The sequence below is a fragment of the Sinohyriopsis cumingii genome, unplaced genomic scaffold, assembly GCF_028554795.1.
Source record: "Sinohyriopsis cumingii isolate HCF-2022 unplaced genomic scaffold, ASM2855479v2 utg002567l, whole genome shotgun sequence".
Classification (NCBI taxonomy): Eukaryota; Metazoa; Mollusca; class Bivalvia; order Unionida; family Unionidae; genus Sinohyriopsis; species Sinohyriopsis cumingii.
Window position 1 is genome coordinate 143509 of NW_028316245.1, and position 26833 is coordinate 170341.

At 33.3% G+C, this 26833-nt stretch overlaps 1 protein-coding gene and 2 long non-coding RNA genes across 5 annotated transcripts in view; 2 read left to right on the forward strand and 1 right to left on the reverse strand.

Moving 5' to 3' along the window:
* The window catches only part of LOC149770167 (uncharacterized), a 71379-nt gene that overhangs the window by 42365 nt on the left and 2181 nt on the right, over nucleotides 1-26833 (reverse strand). The window contains exons 1-4 of one of the 3 annotated variants that reach the window (XM_089949297.1): nucleotides 20993-21128; nucleotides 19879-19975; nucleotides 8954-9036; nucleotides 4958-5091 (exon numbers count right to left, since the gene is read on the reverse strand). In XM_089949297.1, coding sequence (XP_089805423.1) covers nucleotides 4958-5091; nucleotides 8954-9036; nucleotides 19879-19904 — 243 coding nt within the window. In that variant the 5' untranslated portion in view covers nucleotides 19905-19975; nucleotides 20993-21128. Of the gene's footprint in view, nucleotides 1-4957; nucleotides 5092-8953; nucleotides 9037-19878; nucleotides 19976-20992; nucleotides 21268-26833 lie in introns of those variants that run through there. The other 2 variants (XM_089949296.1, XM_089949295.1) reach the window with 2 other exon arrangements.
* On the forward strand, nucleotides 17140-18839 carry LOC149770168 (uncharacterized). The gene is made up of 2 exons (XR_016418931.1): nucleotides 17140-17579; nucleotides 18391-18839. It is a non-coding gene; the product is annotated as an uncharacterized LOC149770168 (long non-coding RNA).
* On the forward strand, nucleotides 21492-25970 carry LOC149770169 (uncharacterized). Its single transcript, XR_016418932.1, has 2 exons — nucleotides 21492-21751; nucleotides 25439-25970. It is a non-coding gene; the product is annotated as an uncharacterized LOC149770169 (long non-coding RNA).

A 26833-nucleotide genomic window follows, 5' to 3' on the forward strand; every position in this document is an offset into this window, starting at 1 on the left:
CAACCAAGGACAAAATAACCAATTTTCACATGTGCAGATTTTGGACTTCGATTCCAATTTGGCATGTGTTAAATTTTTTCTAAACTACATTTTCTCACATGTGTCTTTCACCTGAGCAATTTGAACTTAAATATTTTGTGTGAATGTTGGATATCCCCAAACCAAAATGCATCCTTGCTGAAAGCTTGTGGCAAGCTTGCTGTATGCTTACGATAAGCTAGTTTGATGTTTATAAGCTAACATGGATGCTTGCGCAAGCTTTTACAAGCAAGTGCAGGCTTAGGCAAGATAGCTGGATATAACCGCAAGCTTGTGCAAGCTTGCACAAGCTTTCTTGTTTGCTTCAGAAAGTAAAACTAGCTTGCGCAAGCTTTCTTGTTTGCTTTAGAAGTAAAACTAGCTTTCTTGTATGTTTCAGAAAGTAAATTTAAACTAGCCTGCAACCAGTTTCTTCATTCATATATATATATATATATATATATATATATATATATATATATATATATATATATCTATTGCTTGTGAAAGTTTGAGACCATGTATCCAACTAGCATGCACCGTCACCGTCACGCCCCTATGAAAACAAATTCATGACTTCATGAACAATCATGAACTGTTCATGAAAGTTCCTCAACTAAGTTCATAAACACTTCAAGAATTTTGATGAATTATGTACTTGAAGTTCATGAACACACTGATGAACATTTATGAACTATTATATCTTTGAAGTTCCTGAAATGTCATGAACTTGGTTCATGAACAATTCAAGTACTTAATTAACTAACTTTACCTTTTTTTTCAGACCAGACAGCAGAAAAGTAAAACTATTAGAGGATGAAGTTTGTAGGTTAAGGAGGAAAATTTGAAAACTGGAGGATCCTATGGCCAAGATGGAAGAGACATTAAATTGTGATTGCTGCAGCAATGTTAACGATCCAAACAGTAATCGGATGTAACAGCTTAAGTTGCAGATGAAGACATTCGGTAGTGACAAAGGACAGGATATGATTAAATTATAGGCCCTGAACATCTTCACAAAAGAGTTATCAGATAGGTCAGTCTCTGGAAGAAGATTGGTCAGAAACCCCAGTTGAAAGACAGCCCAATGACGATGAAATATACTTCAACAGTTGATTGCAGACAACTGCCCCAACATCTCTTGAAAAATTTTCAAAGAAAAATTACAAAACATACAAAAGTGTTGCTAAGGGTAAAAAAAAAAGAATATCACTTGTCAGTTAAAATTTAAAATTTATCTGAAATTAAATAGTTTTTAAAATAATATGTTGCATTTTATACTGTATTAAAAACCCCACTTCTAAGGTTATTTTATCATTCAGGATGAAGTAGGTATTTTTGACTTGTCAGGTAATAAAACTTTTTTTTTATAGGCACTGTTCATGAATGATGATGATCCAATTTTGGACTTTTATGAACTGTTCATGAATTCATTATTTCGTGAACTGACCATTTTCAGTTCATGCACATTCATGAATAATTCATGAACCATTAGATGAACTTTCATGAATGGTTCTTGAACCAAGTTCATGAACCGTTCATGAATTATCCACGATCATTTTGTAGGGGCGTGACACTTGCAGCTAGGGGAACACAAAACTTCTGCAACCCTGGGTAAGCTTGCTGTGAATGAGTAAACTTGAACAATGTAATTAAACTTAATGTTTTGGCGGAACAGATTTGTTTTCCACTGCATTGCAGCTATAAGATTACATTATTTAATCATTAAATATGCAGATTATTTTGTTGAAATGAAGTAGAACTTTGAAATATATTATGATAATATGGTCCACCAGGAGCAGTTGAGTCTAAAATGCATTTTTGGACAGGGGCCTTCGGACTCCCAGACCCCCCTTCACATTTTCAGGGTTTTTTTGGAAGGGGGGGAACCATAATCATGTCTGATTTCTGAAAGCCCAGATGCTTGTAGCAAGAAATCTGTGCGAGCTTGTGTAAGCAAGTAACAAGCTTGCGCAAGCTTGTGCATACTTATTGTACTAGGTAAATAAATAACAAGCTTGTGCAAGCTTAAGCTTGTGCATGCTTATGACACTATATTGTTAAATAAGCTTGCGCAAGCTTGCAAAAATAAGCATGTGCAAGCTTGCTGCAATGTTCCAAATACAAGCTTGCTGCAAGCTTTATAAATAAGCTTGTGGCAAGCTTGCTGCAAGCTTTAAAACAAGCTTGCAATTTTGGTTTGGGTCAGGCCTGACATCAAGATTAATGTCATTTTGCTGGAATACGACATTACTCAAGATTCTAATGTTTAAGTGCAATATCTGCACAGTTTATCCAATGTACAAGAAATAGTTTTATGTTAATAATGCTCTCAATTAAATAAATGATTTTTTTTCTCCACTAATTACATTTTGTTACATTTAATATTACCAGATTTATGCATTTCTAGACATGTCATAGCCCTTTCCAAATAGATGGTAAAACTAAAATTTAGGATTTCTTTAATGGACAGTCATGCGTAACACTAAGAGATGCTTTTAAGAAATGTGAAGTGATTTTCAAATGTTGACAAAAAATTTTTAAATATTTTTGCCAATCAAGTAAATAGTCAATTTTGTTTGTTTGGGATACATAGTACATGTTGCAGCAATCTATTTCAGTGGTACCTTAATCAGATGAAAAGCAGGGGTCAAAATGCAGGATTTTAATGAGATGATTTCTTTAGAAGAGGTGGTTAAATCTAATTCAAATCGCTAACATTATAGTTTTTCACCTAACAGTGAACTATTTTACCTAACAGGTGAAGATTATTTCTAAGGAAATTTCTTGTTTCATGAAAAATTTTCATGAGAGTTATTTTCTAGTTAAATCGCATTTTCATGAAAGATTTTCATTGTCTTCCACCCAAATATTAGTTTTGTCTAGGCCAATAATCAAGGATTTTCATGCAGTATTCTAGGGTTTTCCATGATTTTTCAGCCTACCGCGGATGGAGCCTGGAATATTAGTCCAAATACTCCAAGGTTTTCCATGCTAACATTTTCCAGGGTTTTCGATGCCAATGTCATGATTTTCCTGGTCTTTTTTCCATGGTTATCCAGCCAACTGTGAAAGAAGCTTAGTCCAATACTTTATGGTTTTCCATGCTAGAGTTTTCCATGGTCTCCACTGTTCTTCCTGGAACACCATGGAAAAACTACAACCGGGTAGACCATATGACTCCAAGAATACCATGGAAAATGAATCTCAGGCCCTAGTGTGGTCAATGTAAGCAATTTAAAACAAATTCTAGTGTTTCAGGCAGCACCAGTACCCATTGTTACATATGTTTAATTTGCATTGTTTATTTGTTTTTTAACTGTTTTTTGAATTTATTTAATTATATGCAAATAAAACTAAATCAGCAACTGTATTATGTGCTTTTGCTGACAGATCACATCTTAAGAAAATTTAAGTTTCAAGGGAAAGTTAAAGTGGTATGCAAATGAGTACAAGAGGCCTAAGTGCACCTGAGATCTCTCACCTGGCAGACAACTAAAATGTCAAATGCAATATAAAGCTGGTGAAGAAATCTGGGTTAGTAATATGGTTTATGTCGAAATTTTTAAAATTATTTTGACTCCTTAAAAGGTAGTTCAAGATTCACTAACAACTTCAGCCAAAGATGGCAAATCAGCAGCAATTTTATAAAATTTAAAAGCCTTCATGAATGCAAGGATGCTTTCTGTCAAATTAGATAAAATAATGTTGAACATATGTGGTGGGGAAGTCATTTGAATTTTTTTATTTTTTTTAGTAAAAACAGCCACATTTTACAAATTAAAAATGCCTTTAAACTAGGATGTTGTCAGTCCAATTTTATCAAACTTTGTTAAGCAGTTGTAAAGAAACAGTCATTTAAAACATTCATATTCTTAGTAATGGTCATACAGTGGATTGGCATTATTTTTAAATATATGAAGTTGTCTGACAAATTTGGTCAAATTCTGTTATTTTTAGAAGTCACCTAAAGTTGAATTTTCTCTGTTCTTAACAATGGCTGACATCTGTAATGGAAAACATTTCATTATTTGTAAATAATTAAAATATCTTCATGTGTGAATGCTTCTTTAAAATGTAGTTAAATTCCATTAAAATGATTCTGGGGCAGAATATGTTTACAGGTTGTTTTGTTTTCTATATTTAGTCCTAAATGATGATATATTAGTGTCAGCCTTATAAATCTGAAAGGTCTTTATGCCAAGATTTTGTTAAATTTGGCCAAATTCTGAATAGTGGTTCCTGAAATTACGTTCTTTAAAAGTTTTTCTCTTTTAAGTAGTGACATCTATATTTAATGATGGGTTGGTATCATTTGTAAAATGTAACACCCTTAATGCAGTCACTTTTCTATGGTACCCTTGAGGGATAGCAATATAATGAGAGAACGCTACATGTATCATCACTATAAGGAAGTCACAATTCCATGGATCCCATGGACAGTAATAATGAGGGAATGCTGTATGTATCATTACTATAAGGCAGTCACTACTCTTATGGCCCCATTGACGACAATATAATGAGGGAATGCTGTATCATTACTATAAGGCAGTCATTACTCTTATGGTCCCATTGATGGCAATATAATGAGGGAATGCTGTATGTATAATCACTACAAGGAAGTCACAATTCCATGGATGCCATAGACAGTAATAATGAGGGAATGCTGTATGTATTATTACTATAAGTCAGTCACTACTCTTATGGCCCCATTGACGACAATATAATGAGGGAATGCTGTATGTATAATCACTATAAGACTGTCACTACTTTATGGCCCTTGTGGACTACAATATAATGAGGTAATGCTATATGTATCATGTAATTCATTATAAGATATTCTCACTATAATGTCACTATTCTATAGCTCCTATGGACAGCATTATAATGAGTGAGTGCATGCCACTTTGCTAGCTTACAATGTACAATGTATAAATACCTGAACATCAATAACAAATATCACAGCTGCATAAGTTCCAAATATGTTCACTGCATCAAGTATGGGACCAAAGCACTGTAAGTGCCCGGGGACATCATACAATTGAAATGTTAAGAATGAACTATTGGTTACATCTGAAACAGAAAAGATCAACAGTAAAGTTTAAGAAGGTACACATGTAAGACAAAAATCAAAGTTTGCAGTTGTTATAACTAGTAGATATGGTAAAAAAAAACATTGCTTTCAGACATAGTAAGAGACAGATAGAATATACAGCTTACAGGCACTGTTGAAGAGGCAAATAGAATATCATAGCTTTCAGGCATTGTAGAAGCTGAGACAAATAGAATATCACAGCTTACAGGCATTGTAGAAGAGACAAATAAAATATCATAGCTTTCAGGCATTGCAGAAGCTGAGACAAATAAAATACCATATCTTTCAGGCATTGTAGAAGAGACAAATATAATATCACAGCTTACAGGCATTGTAGAAGAGACAAATAGAATATCATAGCTTTCAGGCGTTGTAGAAGAGACAAATAGAATATCACAGCTTAGAGACAAATATAATATCATAGCTTTCAGTCATTGTTGAAAGAGACAAATATGACTAATCTACAGTCATAAGAATTATAAATCCCCATGAAAAATCAGAATCCCATTTTCTAAATTCAACACTAAGAAAATTATTTTGGACAAGCTTGGAAGACGAAATGTGGTTTTCCGTGACAGACTTATTTCCGTATTGAGTCATTAAAGGTGGTTACTTCCCCCATTTACGGTCAGCAGACTGGTTTACAAACTTCAAATATATACACAAAATATATGAGACTCAAGAACACACAACAACCATTGTAGTCTGCGTTACAAAATTAGGCACAATTTTCAAAGTGGAACCATCACAATTTAGCTAGTTAATTCTGTAAATTTCATTGCCAGCAGAAGCAATATATGTGCAGTAACCGATCCTATAACCTGAGAGATAATTTGAAGTCACATCGTTGTCAAGCTGGTGATTAAACTCATGAGTGTGTTGTATTTTGCCAGCTTTCAGGACTGTAGATTGGTGGTAGCGTTCTGTTTCACTTTTACAATTTAAATACGTCAAAAAAGGACTTTATAATGTTCCTTCACCCAATGATTGAGATGACAACTCTGAAGATCATTTTTATTTATTGCTGCACTTTCTAAGCTGCAGTAATCGATGCATTGCTGTCAGTTATCGACAATATGGTTATGAGATTATAAAATTAAATGCATGCTTGTGAATCTCATTTCCGTTATTCATAGGGTCTTTCCTCTTGCATATCAAATTCAACAATTATTCAGAGGTTGTTGCATTTAATTCTTTTCGTTCTCAAAGAAGATGGCAGTTATTTTATTTCAAAATGTCTTTAGGTACCTAATCAGTTTCATCAGAATTTTTTGTTGCTGTTTAAAGCTCTGAAGTGCCATTCGTCTGACATCTGTCGAAGCCCTTTCAAAATGGATGGTAAATCTAAAAATTATAGGAGGTCATTAAAGGATGATCTTGAATAACACTTACTGATATTTTTTAGACATGGTAACTGATTTTGGAATGTTAAACTAAAAATGAAATTATTTGTCCAAAGAGATAAATACTCAGGGTTTTTCCCCCTGGTTACATAGTACATGTTGCTGTAATCCATTTCAGTGGATGATACCAGAATCACACCAGAAGCAGAGGAGGAAGCAGAATTTTATTCTGAGGATTTTGTGTAGAAGAGGTGGTTTTGAGTAATTCAAATGGCAAACATTCTTGTTTTCACCTAATAGTTTATCATTCTGACAGATTAGAGAGGGAACCTAACCATCTGATACCAACCTCCCCATGGAAGTAAATTGGTAGAACATTTCTAAAGCCATACAGATCAAACGTATAAAGTTTCCTCACACAGATTCATATGCTCTTATATTTTTATCCGATTAAATATTAAATGATTTGATGACTTCATTCTTTTATTTCATTGTGACAGTAACATCTCATGCTAATTAATATTTTCATTTTAATAGTTGATATTACATACTTTTCACACACCAAGGGCTAGACAAATGAAGGTATGTGACCATGTATAGAATAAGTTAATCAATGCCATATCAGTTCTTCTGATGCAGCTAGCTAGGTCAGCTTTGTTTGCAAGCTTGTAATTAGTAAGCTTGCGCAAGCTTGTAATTGGTAAGCTAGCGAAAGCTTGTAATTGGCAAGCTTGCTGCAAGCTTACATGACAAGCTTGCGAACTGCAAGCTTACCTGTTACAAGCTACCCTATTACTAGCTTGCAAAAGCTAGTAATAAGGAAGCTTGCGCAAGCTTGCAATTAGGCAAGCTTGTGCAACCTTGCCGCGGTTTCAAATGCATACATTTCAATACTGATGATGTATAGGTATTCTTATCAGGCTTAGTGCTATAGTTACAAATAGCAATTACACTAGACTCTAATCCAAATACAGATTGGCTAGGACCAGGTCACATGGTTATGTTGGCCAATTCAATAAATAGTATACCAAGTAAGATATATTACTTCTACATCATTGTTAATAAACATTCACTACACTTTGAGGTCACAATTGTAAAGATGCATAAGTTCTTGCAATTTGCAGAGTTGCGACTGAATTGTCAGAAATTTGATGAAAACAAAGAGTGTGCTCCTTAATATGACAAAGAAAAGAGAGAGTGTAGCAAAAATCCTGAGAAAATTAATACATATTGCTGAAATATGACACATAAAAAGATGTTATACTGTGCACTTTCAGCATTAAATGTTCAAAGAAAGACAAAATGAACCGATCAGTAAAATAAAGAATTCCTGACCCTCTCTGAATACCAATCTGGTGTCATGGCATATGAAACATGCTTATATGTAATCCTTTCATATCAGATATTGTAATTATGTCTTCATGATATCCGGATGTTCTGTGACTGTAATTATGTCTTCATGATACACGGATGTTCTGTGACTGTAATTATGTCTTCATGATATACTGATGTTCTGTGACTGTAATTATGTCTTCATTCATGATACACAGATGTTCTGTGACTGTAATTATGTCTTCATGATAAATGGATGTTCTGTGACTAATTATGTCTTCATGATACACGGATGTTCTGTGACTAATTATGTCTTCATGATACACGGATGTTCTGTGACTGTAATTATGTCTTCATGATAGACGGATGTTCTGTGACTGTAATTATGTCTTCATGCTACACAGATGTTCTGTGACTGTAATTATGTCTTCATGATACATGGATGTTCTGTGACTAATTACAACTTCATGATACATGGATGTTCTGTGACTGTAATTATGTCTTCATGACACACAGATGTTCTGTGACTGTAATTATGTCTTCATGATACATGGATGTTCTGTGACTGTAATTATGTCTTCATGATACATGGATGTTCTGTGACTGTAATTATGTCTTCATTTATGATACATGGATGTTCTGTGACTATATATGTCTTCATGATACACCGATGTTCTGTGACTGTAATTATGTCTTCATGATACACGGATGTTCTGTGACTATAATTATGTCTTCATGATAGGTGGATGTTCTGTGACTGTATATATGTCTTCATGATACACGGATGTTTTGTAACTAATTATGTCTTCATGATACACGGATGTTCTGTGACTGTAATTATGTCTTCATGATACATGGATGTTCTGTGAATAATTATGTCTTCATGATACAAGGATTTTCTGTGACTGTAATTACAACTTCATGATACAAAGATTTTTTGTGACTGTAATAACAACTTCATGATACACGGATGTTCTGTGACTGTAATTACAACTTCATGATACAAGAATTTTCTGTGGAATATAATCATTCATTCAAGCTCTTTGATGCATGTAGTGCCATGTCCCATAATAGTTCTACAGTAACTGTACTGTATAAAGGAGGACAAAAATGAAAGTACATAAATAATAAATATGGTGGCTGCTCTGCAAAAAATGTGAATTACCTTCTCTGGCTAACTTGTTTGCACCTTGTATGGTGAGAGACCAATGAGGAGAGACTTTCTGCATTATGGATTTTTTCCCACTCCTGAAATATAAATTCAAGAATTTAGCAGTCTGTATTGGAGATAAACAGCAAGAAAACTTTCAGAGACAACAAAGCAAAATCTAACACTTAATTTCAAAATTAAATACAGCCCCTGAAATGGGTCCTTTTGCCAAATCTTAATTTTATTTGCATTTAATTTCCATCTGAAATGCATTTAAACTGTACCTAAAGTTCATTGTTTGCATTCCATATAATTGTTTATTTCAGATAAGATCTCATCATTTTCACATTATCACTTCCATATAAAGTTCCCTTCATTTCACTCATCTGAAACAAATGGAAATGCATTACCAAAATCAGTTTTCCATTTTAAAGATTGTTAATGGAAACAAAATTGTTAACTTTGTAACTTATAAAAAATGTACTTTAATAAAATAGGAAAAAACATGCAGGAGGACAGCATTGATTTTAAGTCAATCAAAATATAAACACAACTGCAATCAACTTTTTAAAAAAAACAAGAGGCCCTCAAAGACCAGATGCTCTACTGGCTAAAAAGAATTTTCCATGAATCTGTCCATTTATTCTTTTTAACTGATGAGTACAGAAACCATCTCTGATAGTTATAGAAACTGCAGCATGCCAAATTTGGTATTGAAAAAAATATGTTCTTATATGTCAGAGTTTGGAAGATACTTGTAAGTGCAATAAATGATTTTTTTTGACAGACTTGGACCTTAACCTGATTTCATGGAATGAAAATCAATGGACTTATCTCAAAGAAATATTTTTGTGAACACCCATTGTTGATATGAACATCTCTTCAAGGGCAGTATCAATATGATCCTGAAGAGTGCAATCACTGTTCAACACCATTTCTATTTAGAACCAGTTACATATCACAAGTCTTTTGGTAAATACTCTATGTTGATATGACCAACTGTTCAGGAGAAAAATCTGTCAAGAGATTTTCAAGATGTGAATCATAAAGAAGTTGGGAGGCATTAGACTGTACTAAGAGTAGACAAAGTTGTGTGCTCGTTAAATGGCGGGAAGGAATTCTAGTGAAATTCCAAGTTTGGATTTGCGGACAAAGGCTTCTTGAGGAAACATATCTTCACCTGAATTTGTCTCACTTTCATAGCCAGGTGTTGTAACATTGGTATGTTATTATGTACATTTTAATTATTAAAAATGAAATGTATAGCTGAATTATCAACATAGTATAACACAGCGTATAGCAAATTATTAACACGCAAGATTAACATGTAGATTATTGTATTGTGTAATTTACCATGATGTATTGTAATGCACGACTGAATTTATTAATGAACTGTGTTAGAACTTGTACTTGCTTTATTAGTATATGAATATATAGATTATGAATTATGTGGAGTTAGTCACTGTTGGACTTGTGCACATATAATTAGGTATTTGTATATTTGTGTGTCTTTTGTAATTCGTAAGGTAGGAATAGCAAATGACTGTTGTTGATGATGATAGTTTCTGTATGGTGAAGTTAACAATTAGGGATGTGTATGCATGTATTAGAAGTCGTTGATAATATTGTTATTGTTATAGCATAAATATTTTAGAACAAAGCATGTATGTAATATTTAGATGTGAGTGTATGAGTTGACCTGATAATGTATACACCTATATCCTGATGAAAGGTCAATGAGGGTGTGATTAATTCTCTTGAGATTAGAGCATGGAGACAAGATTATATGTCTAATTCCACAGGAAACTTTCCATGTGAGTGTCAGAGGTGACACTCCTGGATCAGAGACAGGGAATATACGCTGAGAGCACATCAGAAGAATGGATCTGGAAGTACCAGGAGAGCACATAATCAAGGGTACCAGCACTACCAAAGAGACCAATACTAGGTGGACAGATGAGTAACAGAGACAGCACTGAAAGGAAACACACTAATTTACAACCTTGAATACATATGATGAGATAGTGGTAGAATTCCCTTTCAATTTAACTGTTAATGGGTCACTACATAATGGTTAAACAACAGGCAGTTTCTTGTGTCCAGTAGAAACAAAATATATGTATATGCCAGCACATTTGTGTATTTCGATTCTTATTTGTTCATCTATATAAGTGTTCAGATACAACCATTGACAATGATGTCATCTAATCATTGTAAGTGGCTTGAAAATTGTCAGTGTAAGGAATAGATCCCAGATAATCAACAGCTAAAATTTATAAGCATGCTGTGGCTTGAAAATAATCACATTTCAAATTCATTTCTGAAATGCATTCTTGTTTCATTCAGTTTAGTTTATCATTCATTGTCCTCAGAGCTCCATTTGTATTTGCCAATTTCTGCAAAATAAATTATCATTTCATCTGCATTCATTCTACATTACGTCTGCATTCAGTTGTTTTCTGTGCATTCTGTTTATTTTTTGCTTGTAAAATGTCCTATTTCAGCAAAGTATGTAGCCTTGACATGGTGATCTGATGGGTTGTTGGGGTAATTTAACATACTTACAACCAATTATGTGGTAATCCATTATGTCTTAAAAAAGCTATCCAAAATCTTACCAGATGGAGGCCATTATTAAACTTGAACTGAGTGACTTACACCAGGTTAGAGAATGGGAGCTAGTAGTGAATTATCATTGCTATCTAGGTAGCACCAACGCTGCTGGTCCATCAATATATTACCTCTTAATTACCTCTGATCAATAAACAAAGAAAACACATCATTTGGCATGAAATCCTCGCCTTTTTTCCCTGATGATTCATCTTTAAACAAAATGTTAATTCCAAGATCAATACCTAAACATACCTTGAAATATACATTTATAATTGTGTATGTCAGTTGCTATACTAGTAGTGGTGGCACCTCCTATACAATTTCAAGGGCAGATAACTGACTACAGGTCCTCATTACAGCTAGTGACAGAAGATCTTACAGGCAAAGTTCAATGAACTACACTCAAAAGCACTTCAATCCACATGATGAAGCAGAGTGAAGACAATGTGCAACTGTACCATATGCCTTCTGAGAAAAAGTTCTGAATTAGAATTTACATACCTAACTAAAATATTATTATCAAAATCCAACAGAGGACACAATTCCTTGTGCCAATTTCAGATAATTTCAAAATCTCTCTTGAAGTAAAATAAAACATGGTTTCACTTGATTGAAATTTTTATACAGAAATATGGAGGGAAAAAATTACTTTCGTGAAGATAAAAAACAAGTAAAAAATGTATAGGACTCTGACTTTATCTAAATAAATTTGATTAAATATAGATCAATCCAAAGACCGCACTTCCCACACACCAATTCACATTAAAATAATTATTTGTTATACCAAGGTCACATGTACTGAACCAAAGAGCGTCCCTATTCACTTCAGTTATAAACTCGCACATCTCTGATCATACTGCTGTGCTCAGCCTAACTTGGTCACTTGACCTTCTTACACAAGGGCCACACTCAGTTGATGTTTAACACCGTACATAACCAAATGCAAATTCACCACTATATAGGACAAAAGACCCAAACTAGTAGCAGCCATAATGCTGCCCTATCTCATAAAATTACACCAAAAACTGATCAAAGTAGACACTACTGAAGATAACTAAGAACAATAATAAGTACACCTTTGATCTAGGTTAACATTGGAATATATATATATATATATATATATATATATATATATATATATATATATATATATATATATATATATATATATATTATTTTAGCTGTAAAGAAAGTTAATATAAAACTATGTTATGGGTCAATGATTCAAGAATGCATCCAGCACATGTCTTTAATAGCAGTCACAAACATAATGTATCAAAATTATTGTGACATGGTTTCAGGCTGCATATTGCAGAATAAGAAGAATAGAGAAAATGTACAGTGGTACCAGAACAGGCAAAACTACATTTAGCTTTTTTAGTAAAAGATGTCCATTAAGCTTTTTAAATCAATGAATACAATCCAAACTTTCTGCCCATTTTTCTATATTTTAAATCAATAAATACAATCCAACCTTTCTGCCCATTTTTCTATCTTTTAAATCAATAAATACAAACGAAATGTTTCGAACATTTTTCAATATCTGAAATCAGTGAATAAAATCCAAACTTTCTGAACATTTTGTATGTTTTAAAAGAAAACTGAGTTCATTGCATTTGAATTTAAAACTGCAGCTAGAATTTGTCAGTAATAAATATGTTTGTCAAATGCATAGTAAATTGTATGTGTCAAATTTATCATAGCACATGCACAATTGTGAGCACGCCACTATAATTAAACTCAAAAACAACAAAAGCAAGCAATTAAATTGAAAAAGTGATATATAAACAATAATTTATATATCCATATAAACAATAGGAATAATTATGTTTGATGAAAATGTATACATTATATTTCAATATTTTTTCAACAAATATCTTTCCACTATTTTTCCCTATTTGATAACTATGGCAACTATGAACACATCAAATTCACAGATATTTTTTACACTGGCAATCTGCATGAATATACTGATAACTTAGCACGATTTCACCTCAATCTGAAAATAAATACTAGTTTTAAAGCAGTTATATGGATTTGGCTCAACAAGTCTGTATTTTTCCTAACTAGTTCAGAAACAACCCAAAACCAACATGCATTCTTGTGGTTTGCTTACCGCAAGCTTGCCACTACCTTGTGGCAAGCTTGTTTCATCAAAATAAGCATACAAATAAATTTCTGGTCATTTTCTTACCAACATCTGCAAGCTTGTGCAAGCTTGCACAATTTGAAGGCTTATAAAAAGCACAAGCTTCCACTATTTCCAGACTCAATTTCTTGGAGAATTTTCATTTATTGCCTGCTACATGCATATAAACTGCAAATAACTTTTAAACAATTTCAGATATCAAATGTAAAACAAATAATTTTATGCTAAAGGTGACCTCTGAGTTAATTTAATAATGTGGATTATTTAATTTTCAGCAATTACATTTTGTTATATTTAATATTATCAATGTGGTAAACATCAAAACTCAATAATAATAATAATAATAATAATAATAAAATTAATAAACAACTTCATTCTTTACAGATGCAAGATAAGTAAATTAATATAATTTTATTTCCTGCTATTATACATTTCCATACAATATCAATGCTCAAATAATGAGGATTTGTTTAATAAAAAGGGGACAGAGAAAAAATAGCCATTATTGATAAAATTCTATTGTTCTGAAGCTTTTGCCATTCATCATGTATACTATATGTCCCTGTTGTTTTTTACTGTAAGCAGTGTTGTGAATAGTATGAAATGGTATCATTATTATTATTATTATTATTATTATCTGCTGCCAGAAGAAACAAATCATTGGCATTTCCTTTCATACTAAATAAAAGCTTAAAATGAATATAATTATTGTTTTCTGAGAAAGACCTATCCCATTCTACAAAGAATTAAGGTTCATGAATTTTGCTTTTCTAAAAAAAAAGAAATCAAATAATAAAACCACAAGATGAAATGTTATTTTTCACGACAGAGACCTAATTCAGCATCAAGATATCAATGGCGCTTACTTCCCTTGTTTTCAGTCTTAAGACTGGTTTACAAATCAAAATTGACATATAACATACCCAAGTCCCGAAAACAAAAGGCAGCTGCCATTTCAAAGAGGCTCCGTTTTCAACATTGGACCGTCATAATTCAGCTTGTTAATTTGGGGAATTTCATTGCAAGCTGTACCAATACATGTGCAGCGACTGATCATGGAATCCGAGAGATAATTTAAAATCACGGAGTTATCATGTTGGTGAGTAAAATCAAACATTGTTATGCATTTTGCCCATTTTCTGGACTGCAGTTCCTGGCTGTACTTTTTCCACCCTATACTCTGGAAAAGGCTGGAATACGATGGAAAAACATGGAAAACGATGGAAAAATGAAATATTTTGCAGAATTTATCATGGAAACCCTGGATACTGTGCATGGAAAATGCTGGACATGCCTGGAAAATGCTGGACATTTTGGACTTTGAAATTTTTCAGCAGCAAAAACCCTGGAAAATGATGGACATTTTGGACTTTGATTTTTTCAGCATGGAAAACCCTGGAAAAGCATGGAAAGTTTAGACTTAGAATTTTCTGGATAAATTTCAGCATGGAAAACCCTGGAAAATGATGGACAGTTTGGACTTAGAATGTTTTGGATAAATTTTAGCATGGAAAAGCCTGAAAAAGAACTTAGTCAATTTTCAAAATTGGTACTAAGAATTATTTTTAATTACCTACAGAAAGAGCAATCATGACTAAACTGCGCTGTAACACAGATTTTTGAACTTGAAACTAAACTATTATTTCAAACCTATGACAAGTACATACTGAGAAATAGAGGACACAAGTCAAATAAACAAACTAAACCATACACACACACACACACACACACACACACACATACTTGACCCCTGCTTTAAAAAGACAAACCACAAGTGTTGAAGTAGTACATCATTTATTGTATGTACCACATATGTAATTAAATGTTCATTATCAAAAGAACATCACTATACAAAAATGTTGGTGTAATACAAACTATACATGTATGAAAAAAAAATCCTGAAAAATTAGTTAAATCCTGACCAGAAAATATCTGGTGCATATATAAACATAAATATGTCCAAATCTGTAGACCACATGAGCTTGACACTACAGTGTATAAGTATGAAATTCTGCTGTGCAATGGTGAGAGCCATTTTAGTCCTTTTCATGATTGGGGAGAACAGCAACATAAATGGCATTTCCAATTTCAACAACAATAATAGGTTCTCGAAGACACTCGATTCTATTTTTGATGACGAAAGGAAGTCTTCTTTTTTGTCAGAGCCAACTTCATTCCAAAGAGATGTTTGCTCATACTTATTAGTTGCACCTGTACAGCCCCCAGTTTCACACATTTCTTCTTTATCCGAGTAGTTTTTTGCAGATCTCACAATAAAAATTGTATTTGAGATACTCCTTACTGAATTCACATTTTCCCTTCAAATCTTTGACAACTGTCAATCCTGTGTTTGCTGAAGGAAGATGCAACTGAATTAAGTCCAAAAAGCTACCTATTTAGCATTTGACAAATTATGTCTTGTTGGCAAAGCCCCAAGGGCAATAACATGTTCAGACTTTGTGATTTCACTACAATATATATCTTGTTATGGGGCTATGACAAAGTGGGGGATCTGTGACATAGGATGGGTAAGACTGAGTTGCTTCATTCACCTGAAGATACTGTTCATCGTCTGAACTTGATTAAAATTCTATACTTTCTTCTGAGTCAGATGAAAAACTCATGTCACTGTCACCATATCTAGTTGGTTCATCTGTTGATATTCTCATTATATTTGAAGAGTTAGTATTACTTGCACTCGTACAGTCACCAATTTTATAATCTCCAAGACCAACAGAACTGGATTCACCTAGATCAACAACAATGTAATGAGAAATTCAAATTTTAGTGAACATGTATAATTAATATTAAAATCTTAACATTCAAACATTATTGTTTTGTGGTGGGAATTGAATATGTACAGTTAATATTACACAGTTACAGTAGTTTAGTTCGACAAATCCAATGTTAATGCATGCATCATTTAAACATGGGTAATGCAAACATGATACACAATGAATGCATGTAAATGACAAGTAATTGATACACAATAATATACTCAATCATACAAAGTACATGTGATACAACACACACTTCATAAACGTATGTGATGTTTTCAGAAAGACAACTCAAGTTTCATAACGTTTTAGGGCATTATAAGACAAATGAAAGTAAAAATTATATTTAGCAGTTTAAATAATTAAAAACTGAAGTATGATTAAATGACAATGCATAACTATGTACTGGCAGCCTCCCTTAAGACGTGTAGCACTTTCGACAGAGCAACGTAAAAACGATCATCTTCTACCAGCTATATCATCATTGTTAGATGAACCACCAATATTACAATTTATGCTGAAATAAAGTTCATTTCTTGCTCTTTTTAACTGTTTGTTTGGTTTGTTGATAAAAATTAGAGAATGAACAGTAATTTTCATCTAAAAAAAACACAGTTTCATTGTTGGGCACGATTCGGTCAGCTGAGTGCCTCGCAGTGAAAGCAAGAAATATTGCCTTCGCTAGGGAAATTCCATTTAATCTCCGAAGACACCGGGTCAACACCTAAAAATAGCACCACATGGTAGAGCAGGGAACGGCCTTTATTTTCATATAAGTTTGAAATATGTATGTTTAAATTAACTTTTCTTGGTAAGCATTCAAAAAATAGGTTCATTTTCCCGGCTAAATATCTCGGCCATTTTTAAAAATTGATATATGATACCTATATGCGCTGGAAAGCCCAATTTTCGCTGAATTTAATTATATGCATGGCTTCGAGATCTTAATAAAGGCAGCCAATCGCAAGCGTGTAAACCGCAAGGTCATATTCAAATATTTCGAGTCACGCCCTGTGAGGTGATTCCGAATGAAATGGCTGACCTCTCATCGACAGGTGGTCCAGATTTTGGTCTCGTTTGTGAGAAATTGCATAGCACATTGGTAAGTATTGTTTTTCTTGCTTTTCCAAACATTCATGAATATTTTTATGCATTTCTTTTATTTTAATTTTAATGGATTAAATAAGATACTCTTCGATAAAATGCGTGTATACTGCGACAGGAAGTTCACAATTACCGTATTTTAACCTATCTTGCATTCCGAGACTGCGAGAGTGATTTAATTTTAATAAATAGTAACTACCTATATTGATTCGATGAATTAGTAAAATGAGTGAATAATTAATCATTCTGTTCATAAATATTTTGTTTTTTTTGCTCATTTTCTCACAGTTATTGGACGTTTATAAACCGGAAGTAGGTTTCTGTTACAATGTATTTCTTCGTTCTGTTGTTTTCATCCAAATATTTTTCTTGGTCGAAGTTTCGTTGTTATTTTTAGTTGGTCTCTCTGGGAAATCAACACTTTTATACTGTTATCATACACAAATAGTAATTAATCTCTGTATGTCTGTCTGTTTCTTTGCTATAAAAATAAATAAAAAACACATTTCCATCCTCCCAATCTAGCAATCAATCATTCAATGTCATGATTTGGTATTATGTATAAATATATCAAAACGTTTTTTGGTAAAGTAAAATAAAACAAAATATGCTCACAAAGTTAAACATTTAAAATTCTACCACCTGAATATCTCAATCTAGAATATACACAAAAAAAATATTAAAAGTTTGATAATTTTTGTTTGCAATGTTTAAGTTTCAAACTGTGGAAGAAAAAAAATCAGTTTCCTAAATCTTGCACTGATAAAGGTCTTATAAATTATTAACTGTGCTGTTTTTCACTTTTACAGAGAATGAAGACTTCCACCGTATGTCTACATGGTTGATTAAAAAGGGCAAAGGAGAAAAATAGCCCTTAAGCATCAAGAGCAAGATGTCATCACCTTCAAGTTTTTTGATCCAGCTCCATCAGCTTAAAAGTAAATTTCCGGTCACTTCTGATCAAATTAAAGAACTTTTTGAAAAGATTTGCTCAGCCTCATGTCAAGATGATTTTAGGCATACAAATTTGCAGAAGGAGATGCATCATGCGCTGACAGCTGCTGCAGAAGCAAATTTAGAATCAATTTCTGAATCAGATGTTTTGTTGTTTCTTAAAGATTTCCTGCAGTATTTGTTTTATTGAGATTTTGATATTATGCAAAGCTGACTGGGGATTTTCCAAACAGACATGACATTTTGATATTGAATTTGTTATATAACATGAATTTTTATATTTCAATAAAATTTTGTTATTGGTTGTGCAGATTTTACTTTTTTGTGTGGTTGTATGTTGATGTCATGTAAGTTCTGCCCAGGGGGTAGGGAGATGTTTTTTTAAAAATTCTTTTAATTCCACGGAATATAGAATTATTAGATAGATTACAGCAATCTGAACACAATACACCTTAAATTTTAAAAACTGATAAATAAATGGCCAAGATATTGAATTTTTAATATTTGCGGCTGTATTTGCCGCTGACCAGTTTAGTGAAGATCGTTAATTTGGGGGGTCTGCTACATTGTTATTTCTGATAATTGAGTTCCCAAAAAAATTGAGCAATGTCTCTGTATAGAATGTAAGAGATCTGGAAAGTTCCAGACTTAAACTGCAATTAGTTTCGATAATATCAGCTATTTAATTTGGCCATTTATGCAATTTGACAAATTTGAAGAAAATCTCTGCATTTTATGGAGAATATTTTTACCCATAACTTTTGAACCAGACGAGGTAGACATGTAATCTTTGTTTTGTTCTTTTAGTTTTATAAAGATCTATCTATTGGTTATAAAATCCACACAGAATTTCTAAGTTGAAATTTTGGCTGCCAGTACATAGCATAACAATAAATTATTATATCTTGTTCTGCAAGAATCAATACTGATCAGATATTTCCTGGAATTTCTGTAATTGGCTGATTTGGTTGTATATGGTGTACATTGTGCATATATTGTGTATGGTGTGTTGGATAACCCATGCAGAGTGAATGTTCTGTTCAAACACGCACATTGAATATTCTGTCTGTAAATACTAAATGATTTCACCATATATTCAGATTTTGTTGAATTCTGAAAATTCCATTTAGTGTTGTATAGTGAAATTTGTTTATTCCTTAAATTATTGATATGGTAATGAAACTGTGTTTAAGATATGAGCCATGTTAAGCTGTGAATGTACTAGGTAAGAGCAAATGTTTAAAGAATAATGCTTATCTTCACAAAAATAAACAGTGTTGTGAGAGACAGCTGCAGATATTATTTAAAATGTGAAAAAAACTCTATACTACTCCTGGAATTACCATTGTTTTCTCTTCCTCCAGTACATGGTGCTTGTAGGAATGGACTTTGTGGAATTAACTTCATACTGCTTATATATTTTGTCCTGAATGCCAGTACCTGTAATACACAAACAGCATTAAAACGTTTACAGACTGTACAGTCAGACTGATTAAAACATTAACATATTGTTCAAAAATCATCTTCATGGTAGAACTTGGGTAAATTTTAATCTTGCTAAGATTAATGTGAAATTTTTTTAAATTTCTTTTTCCAGGACTTAAGTTATGATTTTAGTTATATATGTAGCAGTCTGAAAATTTAGCAGTAATGTAAAGACCTTTTTGGACTAGATCAACAAATACTCAAGAAATTCACAACTTTATCATAATACCAGAGCAGTCCCTGTTTGAGCTTACATGTAACACTGGAGTTAACATTTCCAAGACTGACAATTACAAGGTTATGGCTGTTAAAATAAAATTGAACAAATTAGGTTGCTTTGAAAGTTATAACTTTATCATAATACCAGAGCAGTCCCTGTTTGGGCTTACATGTAACACTGGAGTTAACATTTCCAAGACTGACAATTACAAGGTTATGGCTGTTAAAATAAAATTGAACAAATTAGGTTGCTTTGAAAGTTATATATCTATTGAAAAACAAAAATGCCTATTCTAATTTTAAAACTGGTGCAAAAGGAAACTTGTTTTTGACCTTGTATATCTTTTCACATTTATTGAAATTAAATGTCAATTCTTTTAACAACTATTTTGTATTACAATTATATAATGAATTTCAACTGCGCAGCTTCAAACACATTTGTCAATTTATACCAATACCAGGACTAAATAATTAGTGCCATAAGCCGGTGCTAACCAATGACTATGCTTGTATTACGTGGGCTTCTATACTTGCTTACAATTTAATTACCAGTCATATATATATATATATATATATATATATATATATATATATATATATATACACATATATATATATATATATATATATATATATATATATATATATATATATATATATATATATATATATAGTGCTGGGCGGTTAATCATATAGTCAGTTTATACTTGGGCAAACGAGATAAAGTCGAGACTCCGTTTATTTCATACTCACCTATAATATTTGGCTGTCCATTTTGTGTTGTCTTTCCATTTGTGTTCCACACCTCGACACGATATCGCCTCTTGGTCGTAAACTTTGTCTTCTAAAACCACTTTACTGTAAACCGATCCTTTCCCCAACATATCCAAATCATGGCGTTGGTATCCGATGTATACATATTAACTCTTTTGATAAATCATAAATCAAATGAGAATAAAATGTCTGATTTTTCTGTCAAGTATTCGCCTTCACGTATCGAAGTCACGTTTTTGTCACGCAGAAATAGCCGAGGTTGTTCCGTATGATGATGGCTGATGAAGCTGACTATGATGGGATATAAAATTATGAACTTATTTTTTTTTAAAACCAATTACTACATTGAAAAAGCCGGCATATTTCGATTTCATGCGTTAGACGAAAATATTCTGCAAAAAGAAGAAGAAAAAAAAAGAAAAAAAGTTTCTGTAAAATTTGGTTCTAAATTGGGCACCGTAAAAGACTTTGGATAACCAGTCTAGAATTTGGGCGCAATTTTCGATTAAAGTGTCATTGTACAATATAAAATATCCCAGGATTATAAGATGACCACTGAACCCGAAATATCCCTGGTTATATGGGTTAATGATCGTCCCATTCAGGGAGACATAATCTGTATGGCCGATGTTCATTCGTCACGAAAAGAAATGAAGGAATATCGCACGGGAGAGAAAGTGATGGCAGTTTGTCGTGGAGTCAAGGGATACCATGAGTGTATTATTGCGAAAATTGCAGGTAAGTCATTTCTCAGTCCAAATGTAGCAAAATTATTTGCACGGCCGCCAAGTACCTTAGCTACGAAAGACTTAGCGTGACGCAAATTTACGGAAAGCTATTACGAAATATATCCTATGGAACAATTTCTTTTTTTTTTTTGCTGTTTGAAGACATAAATTAAACGTCAAACCTGTAAGGGTATTGAAAGGTATGTGTTATGTTTTAAGCTTTGTTTACATAATTGGCAATATTTGTTACTTATCCCTAATGCACAATGACCAGTCATCTCATGGCTGTCTTTCTAAAAGTTGGTACATGCCGGCCTTGCGAATATACATTTCCAAATTGTAAATTTCACTTTAAATTTTATTCACCCATGGTATTATTAATGATCTGACTGGTATTTGTATTTTTTACCTTTTCGTTATTATTTTCCAGACATTGTACTATTTGTAACAATAAGTTAAATTTGTTTTAATTAATTTCGAACTGTGACTAGGAAATATACCACTAGATATCTTTTCCAATTAATCTTCAATTCAGATTGTTTCTGTCTGTCCAATTTATATACAGCCATTTCAGTAATATTTAATAGTAACTTATTGTATAATTAATAAGAATGTACAGCTGTAAACTTGCAAATCATTATCAATTTTCCTCACCAAAAATACTTGTTTAGTTTGTGTCCTTTAATTTCTGAAAAAAAAGCTGCAAGGCACAGTTATGCAAACAACTGGATGGCAACAGCTTCGTTGAAATTCTTCGATCTTTTAATTTGAATCAAGCAAGCGAGAGGTAATACCACATTTGTTTCAAATTCAAATGTCTAGAAAATTAGCTGTAACCTGGAGTTGTGTATGTAGATAAGTAAATATATCAGAAACTTAGTGCATATGAATCATCGTGGTGAAAATTTGGATTAAATTTTTCTTTACACCCAGCATAGGCAGAAATATGTGAAATTTAGGATTTTAACCAAGCTGCTAAATAAATATTCAGAATGCTGTACAGTTCTGGTGAATATATTGGCAAGACGCTAACTGGGGCAAGAGCCAATAAGTACACACAAGACAACCTCTCCAAGACCAGTCCAGAATTCAAATAATTTATGGTATATTTTAAATTATTAACCATGAGTTTTAAACTTTGTTAACCTATGACAAAATATATGCCAAATTGTAACAAATTTTTTATATGAACTAAGGCTGGAACATTATTGTGAAATTTAAACATATACACAACTACTACTTGAAACATTCTAGTGTAGACAGGTAATACTCAAATGGACAATGTAAATCTCCTTTCAGTTTAAATGGTATAATCACAACTGCATGTATATGGTAGCCAGTTTGTGTGTGCGTCATTCAGATGTTTAGTAACGTAGCTTTAACAAATATCTAGTCACATTGCTGTAACAATGTCTGCAGTGTGGCAATTTATAGTTATGTCTAGCACTGGGATATCATGCCACAGACATGTAGCATAATGTCTCCCACCCAGTCGCATTATCTTGACACCAGGTTGACCAGACCTAACACTAACCTCTTGACCATTTACCTTATATTACAAAGTGCAGCATGCTATAAATAGAGCACCTGTTACCTATTCGACTCCATACGCATAGGCCTGCCTGTTAACTGTTAAGCAGTGTAGTGTATGTTATGTTTAACAGCAATTGTAACCATTTTACATTTTTGGTACACATCTATTATGTGTGGAAAAATTTAAGATTAAAGTCTGATTGTTACAGCTGCGTAATTATTTTTCACTGAAGAATTTTTTATGTGCTTCAAAATCTTGAGAGGACTCTATCACCATCATGTCAGTGAGGCCGTGTGACCAGTCGTAGCTGCCATTTCTCATACTTGAAATTTACGATTTCGTCTGCATCTGTATTAGAGGCCGACCGAAATTTGGTTTCGGTTTCGGTTTCAGCGCCGAAAGTTGGCAAATGGCCTCTTTCAGCATAGTTTCTGTTTCGGCCAAAGCCAAAAAATTAGCTTTTGGTTTTCTTTCGGTTTCGGCTGAAACTGATATTGACTTTCGGTCATCAGCCAAAGATCTATTTTAACTTTCAGAATGCAACGCTAGTGTTGCGTCTATTACTCTTCTAGTCAGCCGGTCAGTCGGCGCTAGGCAATTCTAGGCACTGTTGCATTTCAGTCTACTCGCGTGCTGAATACAGAGATTTCAAAGTCTGACAATATTGATAATTTCAGTTAGTTAAACTGTAGCGAATTAATCTGTGTGAAGTAGAAAATTGAAGTTAATAATAAACGGATTAGTTAATCACTGCAAAGAATGCCGAAAAATGCAGTGTGGGATTACTTCACAAAAATCGATTCTGATGCAAGCAAGGCGAAGTGCAAAGAATGCAACAAACTGTTATCACTTGGCAGCGATAAACCAAGACTTCAGACAGTTTCAGGCTTGAAAGGTCATCTGGCCAGCTGCCACAAGGAGCTCCATGGTACGTATCCCAAGAGGTCCATGAATGACGGAACTGAGCGTGCCTGGAAAAAGATGATGATGGAAGAGAAAGCGACTAAACATGCATTACCAAATTTTGTGCAGACATCCTTGACATCAATGGTCGAGAGCAGAATGGTCTGGCCTGATGACCACGCTGCAGTTCAGCAAATTGATAAGTGCATCATGGACTTGATTGTTGTCGACATGTTACCCTACTCAGTTGTTGAAGTGTAGCATTGCATCATGACCCAGGCCTATTTAATAAATCTTGTTTTCGGCAACTTCGGTTTATCTTTCGGTTTCGGCCGAAGGTATAGTTAAACTTTCGGTTTCGGCCAAAAGTCAATTTATAACTTTCAGTCTGGTTTCGATTTCGGCCGAAACCAGAAATATAGTTTCGGTCGGCCTCTAATCTACATCACTAAGTCATCTGAATTTGATAATTTATAAAAACTGATTGCTGCCTACATCAATGTCAGAGCCTTTACCTAAGTTATTGAATCTTTCGTAGTTGTGATTCTAATCGTGAAACCTTCGTAAGTACCGAATGAAATCTGCGACCTCCAGTTTGGAGAGTGGAGATTATGACCCAGTTACTTTAAATAGCAGATATCGACCAGGGCATAAACAGTGACCAAGTGATCTGATTTAAATGTCATTCACAGAAATGAATGTAGTATCTGATAGGGGTTTTTCCCCAAAGATGGCGCTATGAAAACTGGCTTAAAATGGCTGATGTTTACAGCAGGCATCAAAAGGCGCTTCCACGTCAATGGAGTAGAGGCGTCAAAAGACGCTCGCATGAGGTAATGGGTTAATGCTGAGCACCAAGCGAGGCAGCTAATAGTACCATTTTTTTATAAGTCTTGGTATGACTCAGTTAAGGGTTCAAACCAGTGACCGTCTCATACCCGCAGCAGGCGCTCTAACTACTTAGACTTAAGCCACAGGAGCAGCTAGGTAGCCAGTTTAATTTGTGATGGAAACCACAGGTTTTTAAGCCCATTAAGTTAGTCATCAAGCCAAGTGCCTCATTACAATTACCAACCTCAGGGATTGTAAAAGTACTGTAATTGCATGAAATGTTTCAGGCATAACTCTCTCTCATTCTCTCACTCACCCCCCCCCCAATATATATATATATATATATATATATATATATATATATATATATATATGGGATTGAAATCTTGCTGGATTCTATTTATTAATATACAATGATTTGTATTTCAGAAAACATCAAGAAGTATAACATTGGGGAGGTGATGGCGAGGCAGAAGCTTTGCAATTTGGTTAAACCATCAAGAGTACCACACTTCCACAGACTCCAGTGGTGACAACAGAAAAATAAGAAATGTGGTGAATGAACTATGAAACAACACTTGTAAAAAATATTTTAAATTTTTTAATTAAAATTTAGATAGAAATTAATGTGAATTTCTGTTATTCTGTTGCTAAGATTGCTTCAGAATAAATTCAAACTATAACTAGAGTAAGAGAACATATTTTTAGAAACTCGTGTGATGTAAGGAGCCAGTAATCTGGATTTTATGACACACCAGTAGAAGTGTAGCAACATTTATGACAACTTAAGCCATGTTATCTACTGAATACTAGTGCACAACCTATTAAGCTACCAGTGACAAGTATAGTTTTTAATTTTTGTTTCCTTGTTCAAAAGTTACTAAACACCTCAGTCCATAAAGGAGTTGGTTGGGGTAATTTGGATCATGTTCTTCTTGAAATTATCATCAAATAAAAGTTGCATCACTGATAAAAATTTCGTTTTCATAAAATATTTCAACAATTTTCAGCTAAATTTTAGTGTTGTCCAGGGTTTTCCAGCCAACCCTGGATAAAGACTGGAATATTAGTCCAAATGCACCAGCATTTTCCATGCTAGAATTGTCCAGGGTTTTCCATCGTTTTCCATGCTAGAACTGTCCAGGGTTTTCCAGCCTACCCTGGACATAGCCTGGAATAATAGTCCAAATACTCCAGCGTTTTCCATGCTAGAATTGTCCAGCGTTTTCCATGCAAGAATTGTTCAGGGTTTTCCAGCCTACCCTGGACAGAGGCTGGAATATAATTCCAAATACTCCAGAATTTTCCAGCGTTTTCCATCTTTTTTCATGGAATATGATGGAAAATCTACAGCCAGGTTGGCGGCTGATTATAATGTATTATGGTATTAATGCTGTGCAGTGTTTGCTTACAATACATTAAATGTCAAAAAGTGACTTCGTAATCTTTCTGCACATAATCATAGAGATGACAACTTTGCAGATCATTATTATTTACTGCTGTACTTGTCAAACTGCAGATTTCAATGCACTATTGGCAGTTATCAAAAGTAGGTTGATGAAGAATGAAATTACATATAAGCATCTTAATCTCATTTCTGTTTTTCTATTAACTTTAATTGAGACAAGTTCAGAGGTCACTGCACTAATCTATTTTCTTTTAAATTTTCAAAAAAGATGATAGAGAGTCTATTTCAAGGATGTCAAAATATCAACTGATTAATTTCATTGCTTTCTTCTGTTTACTTATGTAAAATACCAATCATTTGGCAGATGTCATCCCTTTCAAAATGGATGGTAAAACTAATAATTAGAATCTTTATAA